Source organism: Heptranchias perlo, chromosome 30, assembly GCF_035084215.1.
Source record: "Heptranchias perlo isolate sHepPer1 chromosome 30, sHepPer1.hap1, whole genome shotgun sequence".
NCBI lineage: Eukaryota > Metazoa > Chordata > Chondrichthyes > Hexanchiformes > Hexanchidae > Heptranchias > Heptranchias perlo.
The window spans coordinates 25,593,645-25,607,095 of NC_090354.1; the positions used below are offsets into that span (position 1 = coordinate 25,593,645).

At 43.4% G+C, this 13,451-nt stretch overlaps 1 protein-coding gene across 2 annotated transcripts in view; it reads right to left on the reverse strand.

The window, feature by feature from the left end:
* LOC137300007 (myosin light chain kinase, smooth muscle-like) overlaps nucleotides 1-13,451 on the reverse strand; it is a 59,568-nt gene that overhangs the window by 24,197 nt on the left and 21,920 nt on the right. For both annotated transcript variants that reach the window (XM_067969086.1, XM_067969085.1), the window contains 5 exons: nucleotides 9,916-10,119; nucleotides 5,903-5,941; nucleotides 5,030-5,157; nucleotides 2,578-2,731; nucleotides 1,943-2,245 (listed from right to left, as the gene is read on the reverse strand). In XM_067969086.1, coding sequence (XP_067825187.1) covers nucleotides 1,943-2,245; nucleotides 2,578-2,731; nucleotides 5,030-5,157; nucleotides 5,903-5,941; nucleotides 9,916-10,119 — 828 coding nt within the window. The remainder of the gene's footprint in view (nucleotides 1-1,942; nucleotides 2,246-2,577; nucleotides 2,732-5,029; nucleotides 5,158-5,902; nucleotides 5,942-9,915; nucleotides 10,120-13,451) is intronic.

Genomic DNA, 13,451 nt, shown 5'->3' on the forward strand with positions numbered 1-13,451 from the left:
TTCTTTTTTGCCCCCCTCCCCCATTAATGCCACCTGGGAATCCTTCTTCCTGATCTCATTGAAGGAAGAGGAGGGGGGAGAAGCAATGGAGGGATGCAAGGCAGGTCAGGCTGCATCAGTGAAATTCTGCATCCACCCATCAGCACCCTCATACCTACAGACGCACGTACCTCTCTTTCACAGAAGATTGCTGCATATGGAGGCTTCCACTGCAATAGGAAGCTGGAATAGCAGACCTCATGGCAAAATTAAAATATGCAAATGCCTGACCATCTGCAATAGTTTCCTGGAGGAATGCCATGCTTTCAGTATCACTGCAAGCCAGAGTGATCAACAGCAGTAAAGCATGTTTGGCTCTTCCCAACAAGATACCACCAACTATACATGCAGTCTTTGTGGCTCCTATCTCGCAATGACCATGGGGGACTGTCTTCAGAGCTTCCAGACCAGTAGATGGATGCAAAATTGTGCTGCCAGCTGCAAGGATACCTGCAGCTAACATGCAGGATCGGGTTGGTACAGTTAACAACGCTAGCAGTCAGCTGTGGCCTCAAGTCTGCCTTCCTTGCAGGTGTACTGCAATGCTAACCTTTGGGAGTGGTAGCATGGAGTGGTAAACAAGGCTACCCTTCTTGCAATCATCTCATACAGCAACACTTCCATTTCAAAAGCACTGGGCTTCACTTTCACTTCCTTAGAGACTCATTCCTGACCCTTGGATTTTCTTTCACCTAATCCTTTCCCTCCACAATCATGGCAAAGACTTGAAATGCTGTAAGAATTTTCGACCCCCTATTCTCCCACTTCCCTTTAATTATCCGCATCTCTCTGAACAACCCCGACACACAATTTTCTGCTTCCACCATTAGGTTAACCCACTACTACACCTGTTCAAATCTGTACCTGGAGCCAAGCACAGTTACGACCCTGGAAGATGGAGTGAGATTGGCACATTACCATTTTAGTGAGATTGGCACCAGTTCTTAACCATTTAGAACGGAGTTAGACCAGTATATGAAAATCAGCCCAGTATGTTCCGACAATCCTTTGCAAACTCCCAAAAGATTGGCTCACGGTACTGGGATGCTGCTGGAGCTTATGGAATTATAACCCAGCAGAAACCAGCACCTTTGAGACAGGATGAGAGAAAATTAGAAACTTTACTTATTCACACTAACAGATATCCCACGGTGTTACCCAGAGTGCATTGGAGCACTTCTAATTGGTTAGGTGGCTGGAAAAGCAACGAGACTACCTAAAGATAACGGAGCTGAAATTTTTGAGCCATTTGATTGGTTGATTGCTCGGTTTTGTGCTGGGTCCCTGTTGCTGATTGGCAGCTTTTGGCACTTGGCGAGTGAATGTAATCACTTCTGATTGACTGATTAAAAGTGAACCAAATATTTGCGCCAATCATGACTTTCTTTTGCTCTACAAACACATGCCTCTTTTGAGGGGTGATACTATGGAAGCATACAAGAGGCAAGATTTTTAAATGGATAACAGATACATTTGCCAATGATCATCATTCAACAAGTAAAGAACTTAAAATTTTACCCGTAAGGAAATATAACCTTTGATGAATCATGCTAAACATTTTGGTTTAAAAATAGGTGCCAGAACTGAATTCCTTTCAGGTTCATTAACAATGAACCCAACATGTACCATCTAGTCAAACTGATGATGCCCCAAGCAAGTGCTGCAGTCGTGGTTCAGTCTTGTCCTCATTGTTCAATCATTGAGTGTAGGATGAACAAAGCAGGCACAATTACCACAACTCAGCTCCATTCCTAATCCCGCACACTTGGAAAATGTCTGTCAATTAAGGTTGTTTACTTCATAATTCTAACATCCCAAATCTGGATGATGTATGTATTTCATTAAATATTTTAACATTTCAATCATGTCAGAATGAAACAAATCACAGGACTCAAATTCTAACCTTCTACATCAGTGAGCTTGTTGAGTTCGGATTCCTCACCCACTTCACTAATGCCATAGGAGTTCACTGCATATATACGGAAGCTGTATTCTCCATCCGGCTCCAGATTGTTTACATGATATGAGGTGCTACTGCACGAATCGGTCAATGTTCTCCACTCCGAATCTCCAGATTGCTTCACCTCAATGATGTAGGACTTGATAGCGCTACCGCCATCATAACATGGTCCAGACCAAGACAGGGTGAGGGAGCTCGTACATAACTCAGAGATATAAGGTCTTCCAGATGGAGGCTCCGGCCTGTCTGAGAAAAGTGGTAAGCTGGGTTTTAACATAATTTGGCATTTGATCCACTATCTATTCCTCTTTGCGTTCAGTTATCTATCATTCAATCAATCCACATCTGTTCCTATTAAACTCCAGTCATACAGGATATTTATTTCCAAAATGAGGGGAACTTGCCTGTGCTCACACATAAAACAACCTGCCCCACATTCTTGGGGCAATGACACGTGGGCAGAGCTTTCAGATGTATGGAAACCCAAGAAGCTCAGAGTATTTGCACTTTGTTCTTTTTAATGCTTTTCTTGCTCAATGCTTCATGCTCCTAAGCAGAATATTTGGTACTCCACTTACCTACAACAGCCAGAGTGATCTGATGGTGCACATTGCCATTTCGGTCTTTCACCACTAGTGTGTAATGGCCAGCGTCGTCCATTCGGACATCCTTTATCACCAGTTTGGTCCCAGTCTCTGTGGTGTCCACAAAAGTTCGAGAACTATTCAAGATCTAAAGTAAATAGGCGAGATTTGTGGTTGGGATCAGATCAGCCATGATCTTATTGAATGGCGGAGCAGGCTCGAGGGGCCGATTGGCCTACTCCTGCTCCAATTTCTTATGTTCTTATGTTCTTATGAGAGGAAAAGATGATGGAAGGTCAAGATAAACAATAGATCAATGTAATACGAAAGAAACATTCTGACAGTACACACAAGTGTTCATTAAAAGAGCAAATAAAAATGTTGTCTAAATGTATGGTGAAAAACTTTATGGGCATTTCTGCTTCAAAGTGAGGCTTAAAAATACCACAAATCAGATTGAGTCAGGTGGAACTCTCATTCCCCAGCCTCAAACCATAGATGTCTACCATCAACACCAGCGCAGATCTTCAAAAGATGCAGAAGAGAAGATAAGGTGAATCAGGAATTAGTGGTTAGATGCTATCAAGTTTTGGTTTTAGATGCCTATAGATCAGAGATCATTATTGTGGGAGCAATAATCTAGTCTTGGACAGACTTGAGCTAAGAACTGTTGCAGGGAAACAAAGCTTTTGGCACAAAAGAGGAAACATAGATTCTTAAAGAAAGCATTAACAATGGAAGAAATGTGAGTTCCATTTGAGGTCAGTGGAAGCAGAGAGGCCACGATCACAATAAATGAAGGACTACGGGTGGGGATATCAAAAGATAAGAGGGGCTAGTTGTTGATTGGATGTAAGAGAAACTGTGTCTCTGAAGAATTGAAGAAAATGAAGATTTTCATTGCACCACAGAAGGGCATGGAGGAGATCAGAATGGAGAGGGAACAATTGTTCCTTTAAATCAATATACTTCTTATAGGCTTGTTTTTTTTTTGAAAACCTATAACCACTAATGGACATAAAGGCCCCGCTATTTACATGTAGGTGGGGAGGGAGCGGGGGTTGACTGTCAGCGGCTGGGAATCTAGGAAATACGGGAAAGGCAGATTTAACGGCAGGACCACATTAGAATTTTTTTTTACTCCGTTTCCCGCCCAACAGCTGGTCAGGTGGAGAGGCTGGCCACTGCCAGGCGAGAAAACCTGCTATACAAGGCCGCAGCCGGGGAACAGAGAGGAGGGAGGGAGAGATTGGGGCCGGGGGGAGAATGGCCAACGGCCACAGCCTCATTAACATATTAGAATTACTGACCCGCCTCTCAAGAGCAGGTTACTCGCTCGACCCCCAACCCACCCCGGTTAAAACTGAAGTTGGCGCCAGATTTCTGATTTTTTTACTATTTAACCCTCCCCCGCCCCATGCCGCCCGCTCATCCTGGAGGGTTAAAATTCCCCCCAATGATTCTCCAAGAATCTCAGTTCCCTCTTTTGTGCCAAAAGCTTCTCTTCCCTGCAACAGCTCTCAGCTCAAGAATAGATTATTGCTGCTATATCAAGGAAGAATCTTAACAGCTGTTTTTACATTTCTGGTGTAAAATTTTTTGTTTTGTTCTCTCATCTCTAGCTTCCAACCTCGTTTGCTCCCCTTTTCACTTCATCTTTCTCTCTCCAGGTTTCTGCCAGGTAGGGGGGGGGAGGGGGGGTTGAAATCAGGGCCTTTGTTCCTGTGATTCAGGCCTCTTTGCAGGCTCCTTTGCCCCACCACTGGTGGCCATGCCATCAGCTACAAGGCTCCACACACACAAATTTCCTCCTGAAATCATTCTGCCTCTCCATCTCCCTCTTCTCCTTGAAGACCCTCCTTAAACACCACTCCCTTAACCAAGCATTTGCTCACCTGTCTTAATATCTCAGGAATATATTCAGGATTTCAATTCCCGATCCATTATTTGCCAGAGCGTTAAATGTCCATTTATTGATACTAGGCATCTGATGAACCTTTGCTCTGCAGAAATATCTGGAATAATATTCTTATGAAGGAACTGGATAAACAGCTTGTTGGTAACATATTGGAGATTATAGGAATAGATGATCAAAGACTTCAAGTCCTCCGTGAGGCATGATGGCTCCAATGCCTTTGGAGAAAGCGTGTGGGCAGGGAATATGTTGTCTGTGGAGGCTAACTTTGAATAGTGGAGATGTGAGGATGGATGAATATAAGGACAATTTTGCTCAATTATCTTGGGGATCAAGGAGAATTTGTGCGAGACTTTCCCTCCACAGAATAAACGACTGGAGTAGACTCCACCATAAAGTAAATTGTACGTAGTCTATTGAAGGAGCAGTTTTGATGAGATGAATGGCCTCTTCTCTTTCTATGCTTTCTAATGTAACTGTTGGATCATTTGCTGATACCATTAGTGCCTTAAGGGTTTTCTTTTGGTCTACCTGGTCTTTCTGTTTCAGCCATGTAGCAGCGATGGGCGGTGTTCCTACAATCCCACAGTACAGCTCTGCCTGTTGTCCTGCCTTCACCTCCACATGTGTCTGGGGATCCATCAACTGAGGTGGCTCCACTGCAATGTAAAGGAGAATGAAGAAGGTCAAACTCCAATCAACTTCGCTTACCATTTCAAGCAAAGCAATGAAACTTGTTCATGAGAAGTTTGCTAAGATCTATCAAATAAAATTACTCCAAGACATATCAAGGACATGGTGTGCTTCAACTTTGTTTAAAAAACTGTAAATAAATTTTTCTGAAATTGAATGTGGGCTGTTGGTTACAGAAATCGTACATGCTCATATTTATTTTATATTGTTAAATTGTAGACTGCAACACTGGACAATTTTAAGCTTAGATGTTCATATAACGAACAAGCAGAATTTAGAAGGAAGTAGTAGAAGAATATAGATCTTGTCCACAGGAGTACAATATCCTCACTGTCAAGTTTGATCAAAAGTACTATGGAAAATGTGACAGTCAAATAACTAACTATATTCAATGATACACCTGATCGCATACTTTCAACTATAAACTATATTTCCTCCAGATCCAATGCGAGATTTAGAAAGCATTTCAGAAACAAAATAATTTTTAAAATATCAGATGCACGAGAAATCTATATCATCTGCCTATGAGTGCTGTGGCGATGCTAAGTCTAGAGTTCACTTGCTCCATGTAATGACCTTGGGCTCAGGCTGAGCTCATTGTACACAGCAGTTCTACCACTCTGGAGAAACTGTGCCCCGTGCTGTGGTCACAGTCTGCAAACGTGTAATCACAACTAACATCTCTCATCGAGAAGATGACAGAAAAATCACCTGGTTTTGAAGACAGCTTCTTCTTTGAAGGGGATGAATCTGTCAACAGGGTAAAAAAAAAAGGGATTGAAACATGATTGAGTAGGCGAATTAAACAAACACACCAATGAAGGTAAGTGATGTGGATGGAGGGGGAAGTGAATGCAATATTAATGTGATCACTGATGCATACATTTCATGAAGATAAATACATTCCATGCAGCTAGCTATATATTCTTCAAAAACCTACAGTTCTCCCCCAATCACAGTATTTACCTACCTCTTGAATAACTCCAGTATATATATTTTTTTTACTTATTGCTTTGCATAGCTCAATGATCTCTCCTCTCATTTTTCTCTTTTCAAGGCTGAAGAGCTCCAATTTTTCTCTTCTTTCCTTATGACTCAGTCCTTTGGCACGAGCCTCATGACCCTTGCCTGCACTATTTCAAGGAAGGGCACTCTACTCCCATGCCCCTGCCTTTGCTGAAGGGATAGCACAGGCAGATGGGCCAGTGCATCACAGCAGCAAATCTCTCTCCTTCTGGGGAATGTCGACGCTCCTGCTAAGCTTTCCTCCTCTCTCTCAATGCCCCCCCACCAACCAACCACTTACACCCAGACTGGAATAAGATCAGCAGCCTGGAGGATGCATAAGAAGCAAATCAAAGCTGAGCAAGCTAGTGTGTGATGCTAAGTATTCCTGGTCTAACACCTCTGCTTAGCATGTTCCAAATGGATCCCAAATTATTCACTCTCCCCGTAGAAGACAATGCTGCTCCCACAAAGGCAGTGAATCGTTTCCTGTGCCAGGCTTCTGATACAGATGAAATAACGCTTCTAGGAAGTATAGGATAATTTCAGTTCAAGTTTACTTTGGAGAATGTAAATTATGACAGCATTATTGGTGAGTATCTGGAAACTAACTGTATACTTGAAAAGAAAAAGCAGTTGAAGTTCTGCATGACTGAGACTCTCATGAATGTCACAATAATGACAAAGAAAAGGGCTGGTGTTAAGTTGGTTCAAGCTGAAAAGCTATAGATCTACAGGCCTAGAAATTGATCTGAGCTATTAGAATATGATCATTTAAAAGTGTCTGTAAGGCATTTCTCTTATTTTAACAGGATGGGTTAACCGCTTTGGTTTAAATGGATTTAATTTTTTATTCGTTCATGGGGTGTGGGCGTCGCTGGCTAGTCCAGCATTAACTGCCCATCCCCAATTGCCCTTGAGAAGGTGGTGGTGAGCTGCTGCCTTGAACTGTTTCAGTCCGTATGGTGAAGGTTCTCCCACAGTGCTGTTGGTAAGGAGTTCCAGGATTTTGACCCAGCGACGATATATTTCTAAGTCAGGATAGTGTGTGACTTGGAGGGGAACATGCAGGTGGTGTTGTTCCCATGGGCCTGCTGCCCTTGTCCTTCTAGGTGTTAGAGGTTGCGGGTTTGGGAGGTGCTGTCGAAGAAGCCTTGGCAAGTGGCTGCAGTGCATCCTATAGATGGTACACACTGCAGCCACGGGGAGGTGGTTAGACTCTCTCTTGTTGGAGATGGTAATTGCCTGGCACTCATTTGGCACGAATCTTACTTGTTATTTATCAGCCCAAGCCTGGATGTTGTCCAGGTCTTACTGCAAGCGGGCACAGACTGTTTCATTATCTGAGGGGTTGCGAATGGAACTGAACACTGTGCAATCATCAGCAAACATCCCCATTTCTGACCTTATGATGGAGGGAAGGTCATTGATGAAGCAGCTGAAGATGGTTGGGCCTAGGACACTGCCTTGAGGAACTCCTGCAGCAATGTCCTGGGGCTGAAATGATTGGCCTCCAACAACCATTACCACCTTCCTTTGTGCTGGGTATGACTCCAGCCACTGGAGAGTTTTCCCTGATTCCAGTTAACTTCAATTTTACTTTCTGTAGTGAGATTGTACAACTGAGTGGCTTGCTCGGCCATTTCAAAGATTAAGAATCAACCACATTGCTGTGGGTCTGTAGTCACATTGAGGCCAGATGGGGTAAGGACAGCAGGTTTCCTTCCCAAAACAACATTAGTGAACCAGATGGGTTTTTATGACAAACCAGTAGTTTCATGGCCACCATTGCTAATACTATTTTTTTTAATTTCAGATTTTATTTAATTAATTGATTTCTAGGCGATAGTAACACTTCAAGATCAGGATGGTCTGCGGTGGTTGGTTTGGAGAAGATAGCCTGGATGGAGTGATTAGAAGCTGACTGGCCTTATCTGGGAGTTTTGTTGGGTCGGGTTGTTATTCTTATGGTATCTGGACCAGGACGTACTGTACTCCCACCTTTCCGCCGCAGAAACTGGTAAGAGGATCATGTTTGAAAGGTCTTTCAGAACGGTAGTCCAGACTGCCTGACATATTCCCAGCCTTAAACAGTGGCCATGCCTGTGCTATTTCAAGGCGGGTGGGGGAGGGGGGTCTGTACTCTCAGTCTCCTGCCTTTGCCAAAGGGATGGCACAAATAGATGTGCCAGTGCATCCCAGCAGCAAATCTCCCTCCCTCCCTCCCTCCCTCCCTCCCTCCCTCCCTCTTGGGAGCAGTAAACTCTTGCATTACTTGGTTTGACTGATGTGTCCCATTGATCACTTGGTGGGAAGACAGAGTCTTTGCTGTGGTACATTGATGAATACTTTTGCCACTAACAGTGAGTGGTGTACCAGTCTGTGGATTACGGGGTGGGGAGGCATGATTCTATATGGGCAAGCCAAGTGGCCAGGACAATGGGTCTGAGATCTTACATTAGTCATGGTCTTTGTGGCATCTTGGACATCTTTCCAGACCAATATCCATAATGATGCCAACAGACGCATTGCATCTGTATGTGTTCCTGTAAATACAAACATATGAACAATGACGGACAGGAAAAGACCCACTGGTCTATCCAGCCTGTCCCACACAACTGTGATGCCTCGTGCATCACAATATAGACACTCCCCACCCCAACTGAAAGCTATGCAATTTCCTGGGAGAGGTGAAAAATCAGATACAAATCCAAGTCAATTGTGGGGGCGGGGGGGGGGGATGAAATCTGGAAAATTCTTCTCCGACCCCCTGAGGCGAGCAAAACTAGGCCAGGAGGCAACTTTGATCTTGATTAAATACCATGTAAGTAATAAGAACAGTATGGTCCCAAAGGTGCCAGTATCCCTCGGTGTCTCATCTCAGTGACCATTCTTCAGTGAGGCAAGTGAGAGCCGTAAAGCTGTTAAACCAGGGAGGATAATCCTATCAAAGCACTTCCATTTAACATCACCTAGGATGACATACAAGTCGGTGGCAGCTCAGGAAGTAGGAACACATATTGCAATACATTGTGACCTGCACCAGCTTGTAAACCAGTGTAAAATTCTGAAAAGGTATATATTTTTGTGTATGATAAAGAGATATCAACTTCATGAGGAAATTAATGACATTTTTTTTGTTATAGGAAGGAAACGAGTCATTTTCAACATACTGACACATTTCACTACATTTTACTCACCACAATGTGTATTTGGAAACACAAAAGGTCTCCTATGCACTCTTTCATAAGTAATGCACCCTTTAAACACTGGATAAGACATAGGTTACAATGTATTGCAATATGTGTTCCTAATTTCTGAGCTGCCACCGACTTGTATGTCATCCTAGGTGATGTTAAATGGCAGTGCTTTGATAGGATTATCCTCCCTGGTTTAACAGCATTACAACTCTCACTTGCCTCACTGAAGAATGGTCACTGAGATGAGACACTGGAGGGATACTGGCACCATTGGAACCATGCCCTAGCAAAGAGTCAACATCTACAGGGGAAGGGCAGGACGGTGGAAAGAATTGAGCAGAAACTTGGAAAGTAAATAAATAATTAGATAAAGAGGGAGAAGCTGGAAGGGGGCACATCTGGCTTAAAGTGTAGTTACAGTAAGAAGCATACATGTCTCCACACACTTACCAAGACTAACTTTAATAATTATTTTTGAATTAAAATACACAGTCATGCAGCAAATATCTTCAGCATTACCCTTAGGAAGACTTCTGTTGCTAGTACTCTGCTTCACTTCTTTAGGACTCAAAACACTGGTTGAAGATCGGGCCTTTTCATCCTTCGGTCCAATACAGAGATGTTTTCCTCCAAATACTGAGTGGGATTCACCAATTCCTCGATCACAATTAGTGTTTCTCATTTCTTTGGGCAAATGTTTTGACCTTTGAAGGGTTTCAAAGTCTATTAAACAGAGGACGTATCTTAGTATTCATCTCATACTGTTCTTATTTGACAACCCTAAACAGAATAAATTAACCAGGCCTTCCCAATCTAAGGACCACTGCACCATCCCTTTCTGAATTGGTCCAATTACTGGTATTATTGGATGTTAATTCTGCCTGCCATATACTACTGTGTGGATTAATGAACGAGCTGTTCATAGTGGGGACCTCACATAGCAGGAGGATTAGAGAGTTTGTTTTGCAACATATGTGCAGAAGCAAATGCTGTATAAAATAGACACAGGAGCAGATCTGTACCTGAATAAAACCAGCACAAACATGAAGGAATTGTGCAGCAGTGACTAAGAACAGGGAGGGTTGAACATAAATGAAAAGTAAAAAAATTAGGAACCCAACATGGAATATTGTGAAAAATGATTGCTAAAAAAAAGTTATGACTGTAACCTCTCAGGTGCCTTACATTTTGAGGAGTTCATGTTCTTGCCTTTATCCTCTTCTCACCTAATGTTCCAGACAGATTTCCTGACCCTCCACCCCAAATTAGAATCTCACAGCACAGAGGGATTTATTCGGCCCATCATGCCTGTGCTAGCTCTTTGGAAGAGCTTTCCAATTAGTCCCACTCCCCCGTACTTTCAATGTAGCCCTGCAAATTTTCCTTTTCAAGTATACATCCGATCCCTTTTTGAAAGTTGAATTTGCTTCCACCGCCCTTTCAGGCAGAGCATTCCAGATCATAATTCGCTGTAAAATAAATGTCTTCTCCTCTCCCCTCTGGTTCTTATACCAATTATCTTAAATCGGTATCCTCTGGTTACCAACCCACCCACCAGTGGAAACAGTTTCTGTTATATAAAAAATGCTGGTTTGAGAGTTAAACCGTGATTAATTAGAAGAACTTGCATTTCTGTAGCGTGTTTCACAACCTCAAGACGTCCCAAATCGCTTTACAGCCAATGAAGTACTTTTGAAGTGTAGTCACTGTTGTAATGTAGGAAACGTGGCAGCCAATTTGCAAAGCAAAGTGCCAACTTCAAGTGAAAACACACCTAATGAACCAAACTACACTTCCTGAACTGCTCTCTCAGCAGAAGGACATCCTTGCTAAGGTACGTGCCCTTATGAAAGAAAACACAAGCATTCACGTATGCATGTGCATACATACACATGTATGTAAATAAGAGATCCCCAGTCTTAGAACTAAGAATTTGGGATTCAAAAATCCCAGTATCCTACATACTCTGGTGCAAAGTAGCAGCTATTTGCTACTATGGCAGGTAAATTTGAATAATCGGAAATGTCAGCACAGATGTACAAATGAAGTAAGCTTTTTAGGACAGGTCAAACTGACCCAGTTTTGATTGACAAGGAGTAAGACAGGAGTGAATTTCTCCCGATCACTCTGCTTATGTGCATAAGGAATCACTATGGGAGAGTAATTGACCTGCATCACTTCTGATTTCTGGGCGCTAAATGAGTGGTTGGGGGATAAATTTTGGGCTGTGGTAGCCCGCACCCGATCCCCCTGCCAAATTGGAAGCTGGCAACTTTCAAGTGAAACAGGCATTAGATCCATTGAATATACTGATTGGGAACCTAAAGCCTGTTTTAGAACCACGCTCCCAAACGTGGCAGAAACTGGGTGGAGCACAGCGTTTTCAGGGTTACTGCAGTCTAACCAGCGATCCTTTAAGGCACCACTCGAGGCCACAGGTGGTGAAAAGGTTGGTCATTTTCTTCCCCCCCCAATTATCTTAATATAGAGCCAGGAAGATCAGGAGCGCTTCTCCTGGCTCCACTGCAGTAGTGCGGGACATTGCTGGCCAAGGATCACCCCCTCCTGTTCACCTCCACCTTCCCCCACCCCCGCCAGGAACCACCTGCAGGCCGGCTCGGTGTCCAAGCAGGCTGATTTTGCGAAGGCCCCAACCAGCGAGCTGTATCAAGAGGCCCGACTGTCATCCGCAGCTCGCCAGCTTTATGGAAAGGAGGCCCGACGCTCAGTTTGGAGCCAGCCTCGGACTGAGGTCTTCGTGTGCGCATTCCAAGCACGCTGTGTACTTGATGCCAGTTTCTGGCGCATAACCAATTTCTTGGCCACTGACTGGAGGGTGGGGACATATAACTGACCTATTTTTAATCTGCTAAAGCCCCAACAACCCATTACTAGATTCTTTCCACCCAGCAATTAATAAAAAAAACCTTCTTTAATTTTCACTAAAGGCAAAAGGTGCGAGGCACAAGAATGATGCCAGAGGGATGGGGAAAGATTTGAGATACTGGGATTATTTCCACTGGGGGAGAGAAGGCCAAGAGAAGATTTGACAGAGGTTTTAAAATTACAAAGGATTTGAATCAGGAAAGACATTTGACCTGAAGCTGTAGTGCCAGGACATGTAATATAATTAGTATGTGTGTAGTGCAGTGGTCAATATAACAATTGGTGTGCAAAAGTGTTTTGTTGAAGTGTGAAAATTGTATTGTACGAGTGTGCATATAAATGCAGTAGACCAGCATGAGGAGAACAGAGGGAGATTTCTCTAAATTGGGGTTAGCCATGGAACTGTAAATAATTAATTAGACTTTTATACTGTATAAGTTTACATTTTTATATATAGCATGAATTAGATAATGTTGAAAAGGGATACAATGGCAGCACAGCTACTATCCCTGTTGTGTGACACTTGCTGGATGTGGGGGTCCCTTGGCTGGTAAAAGAGATGGGTTTTAAGAGGGGATAGGAAGACTTTGGTTAGGGCTGTTTCAATGCTGTGGTAGGGGCAGCAACCTAATTGGATAGATTTAAACATGGAGTTGTAGAGAAGATAGACATGGATTTGGGAGGCAACACATGTCCAAGGAAAGGAAAAACTTTCCAAAGGTGCTTCACAGAGCCATAAGGAATTTGGAAAGTGATCCAAAGAAGGAGAGACTAGGAGGAGGCATCAAAAGTTTGGTCAAAGAGGTGGGTTTTAGGGAGGGTCTTAAAGGAGGAGCAGAAGATGGAGAGGCAAAGGAGTTTAGAGAGGGAATTCCAAAGATTGGCCTCTTCATGGCTGAAGGCACAGCCGCCAATGATGGGGTGGGGGAAGAATGCACAAGAAGCCTGAGTCAGAGCAATGGAGAGATATAGGGATAAAGGGATATAGGGATTATAGGGATGGCCGAGGCCATGGTGGGGGGGGATTTAAACAATACGTGAATTTTAAATTTGAGGCACCTGAGGACCAGGAGCCAATGTAGGTCAGGGAGGACGGGTGTGATGAGCGAGCATGACTTGATGTGGGATAGGATACGTAAAATGGAGTTATGGGTGAGCTGAGGTTTAGA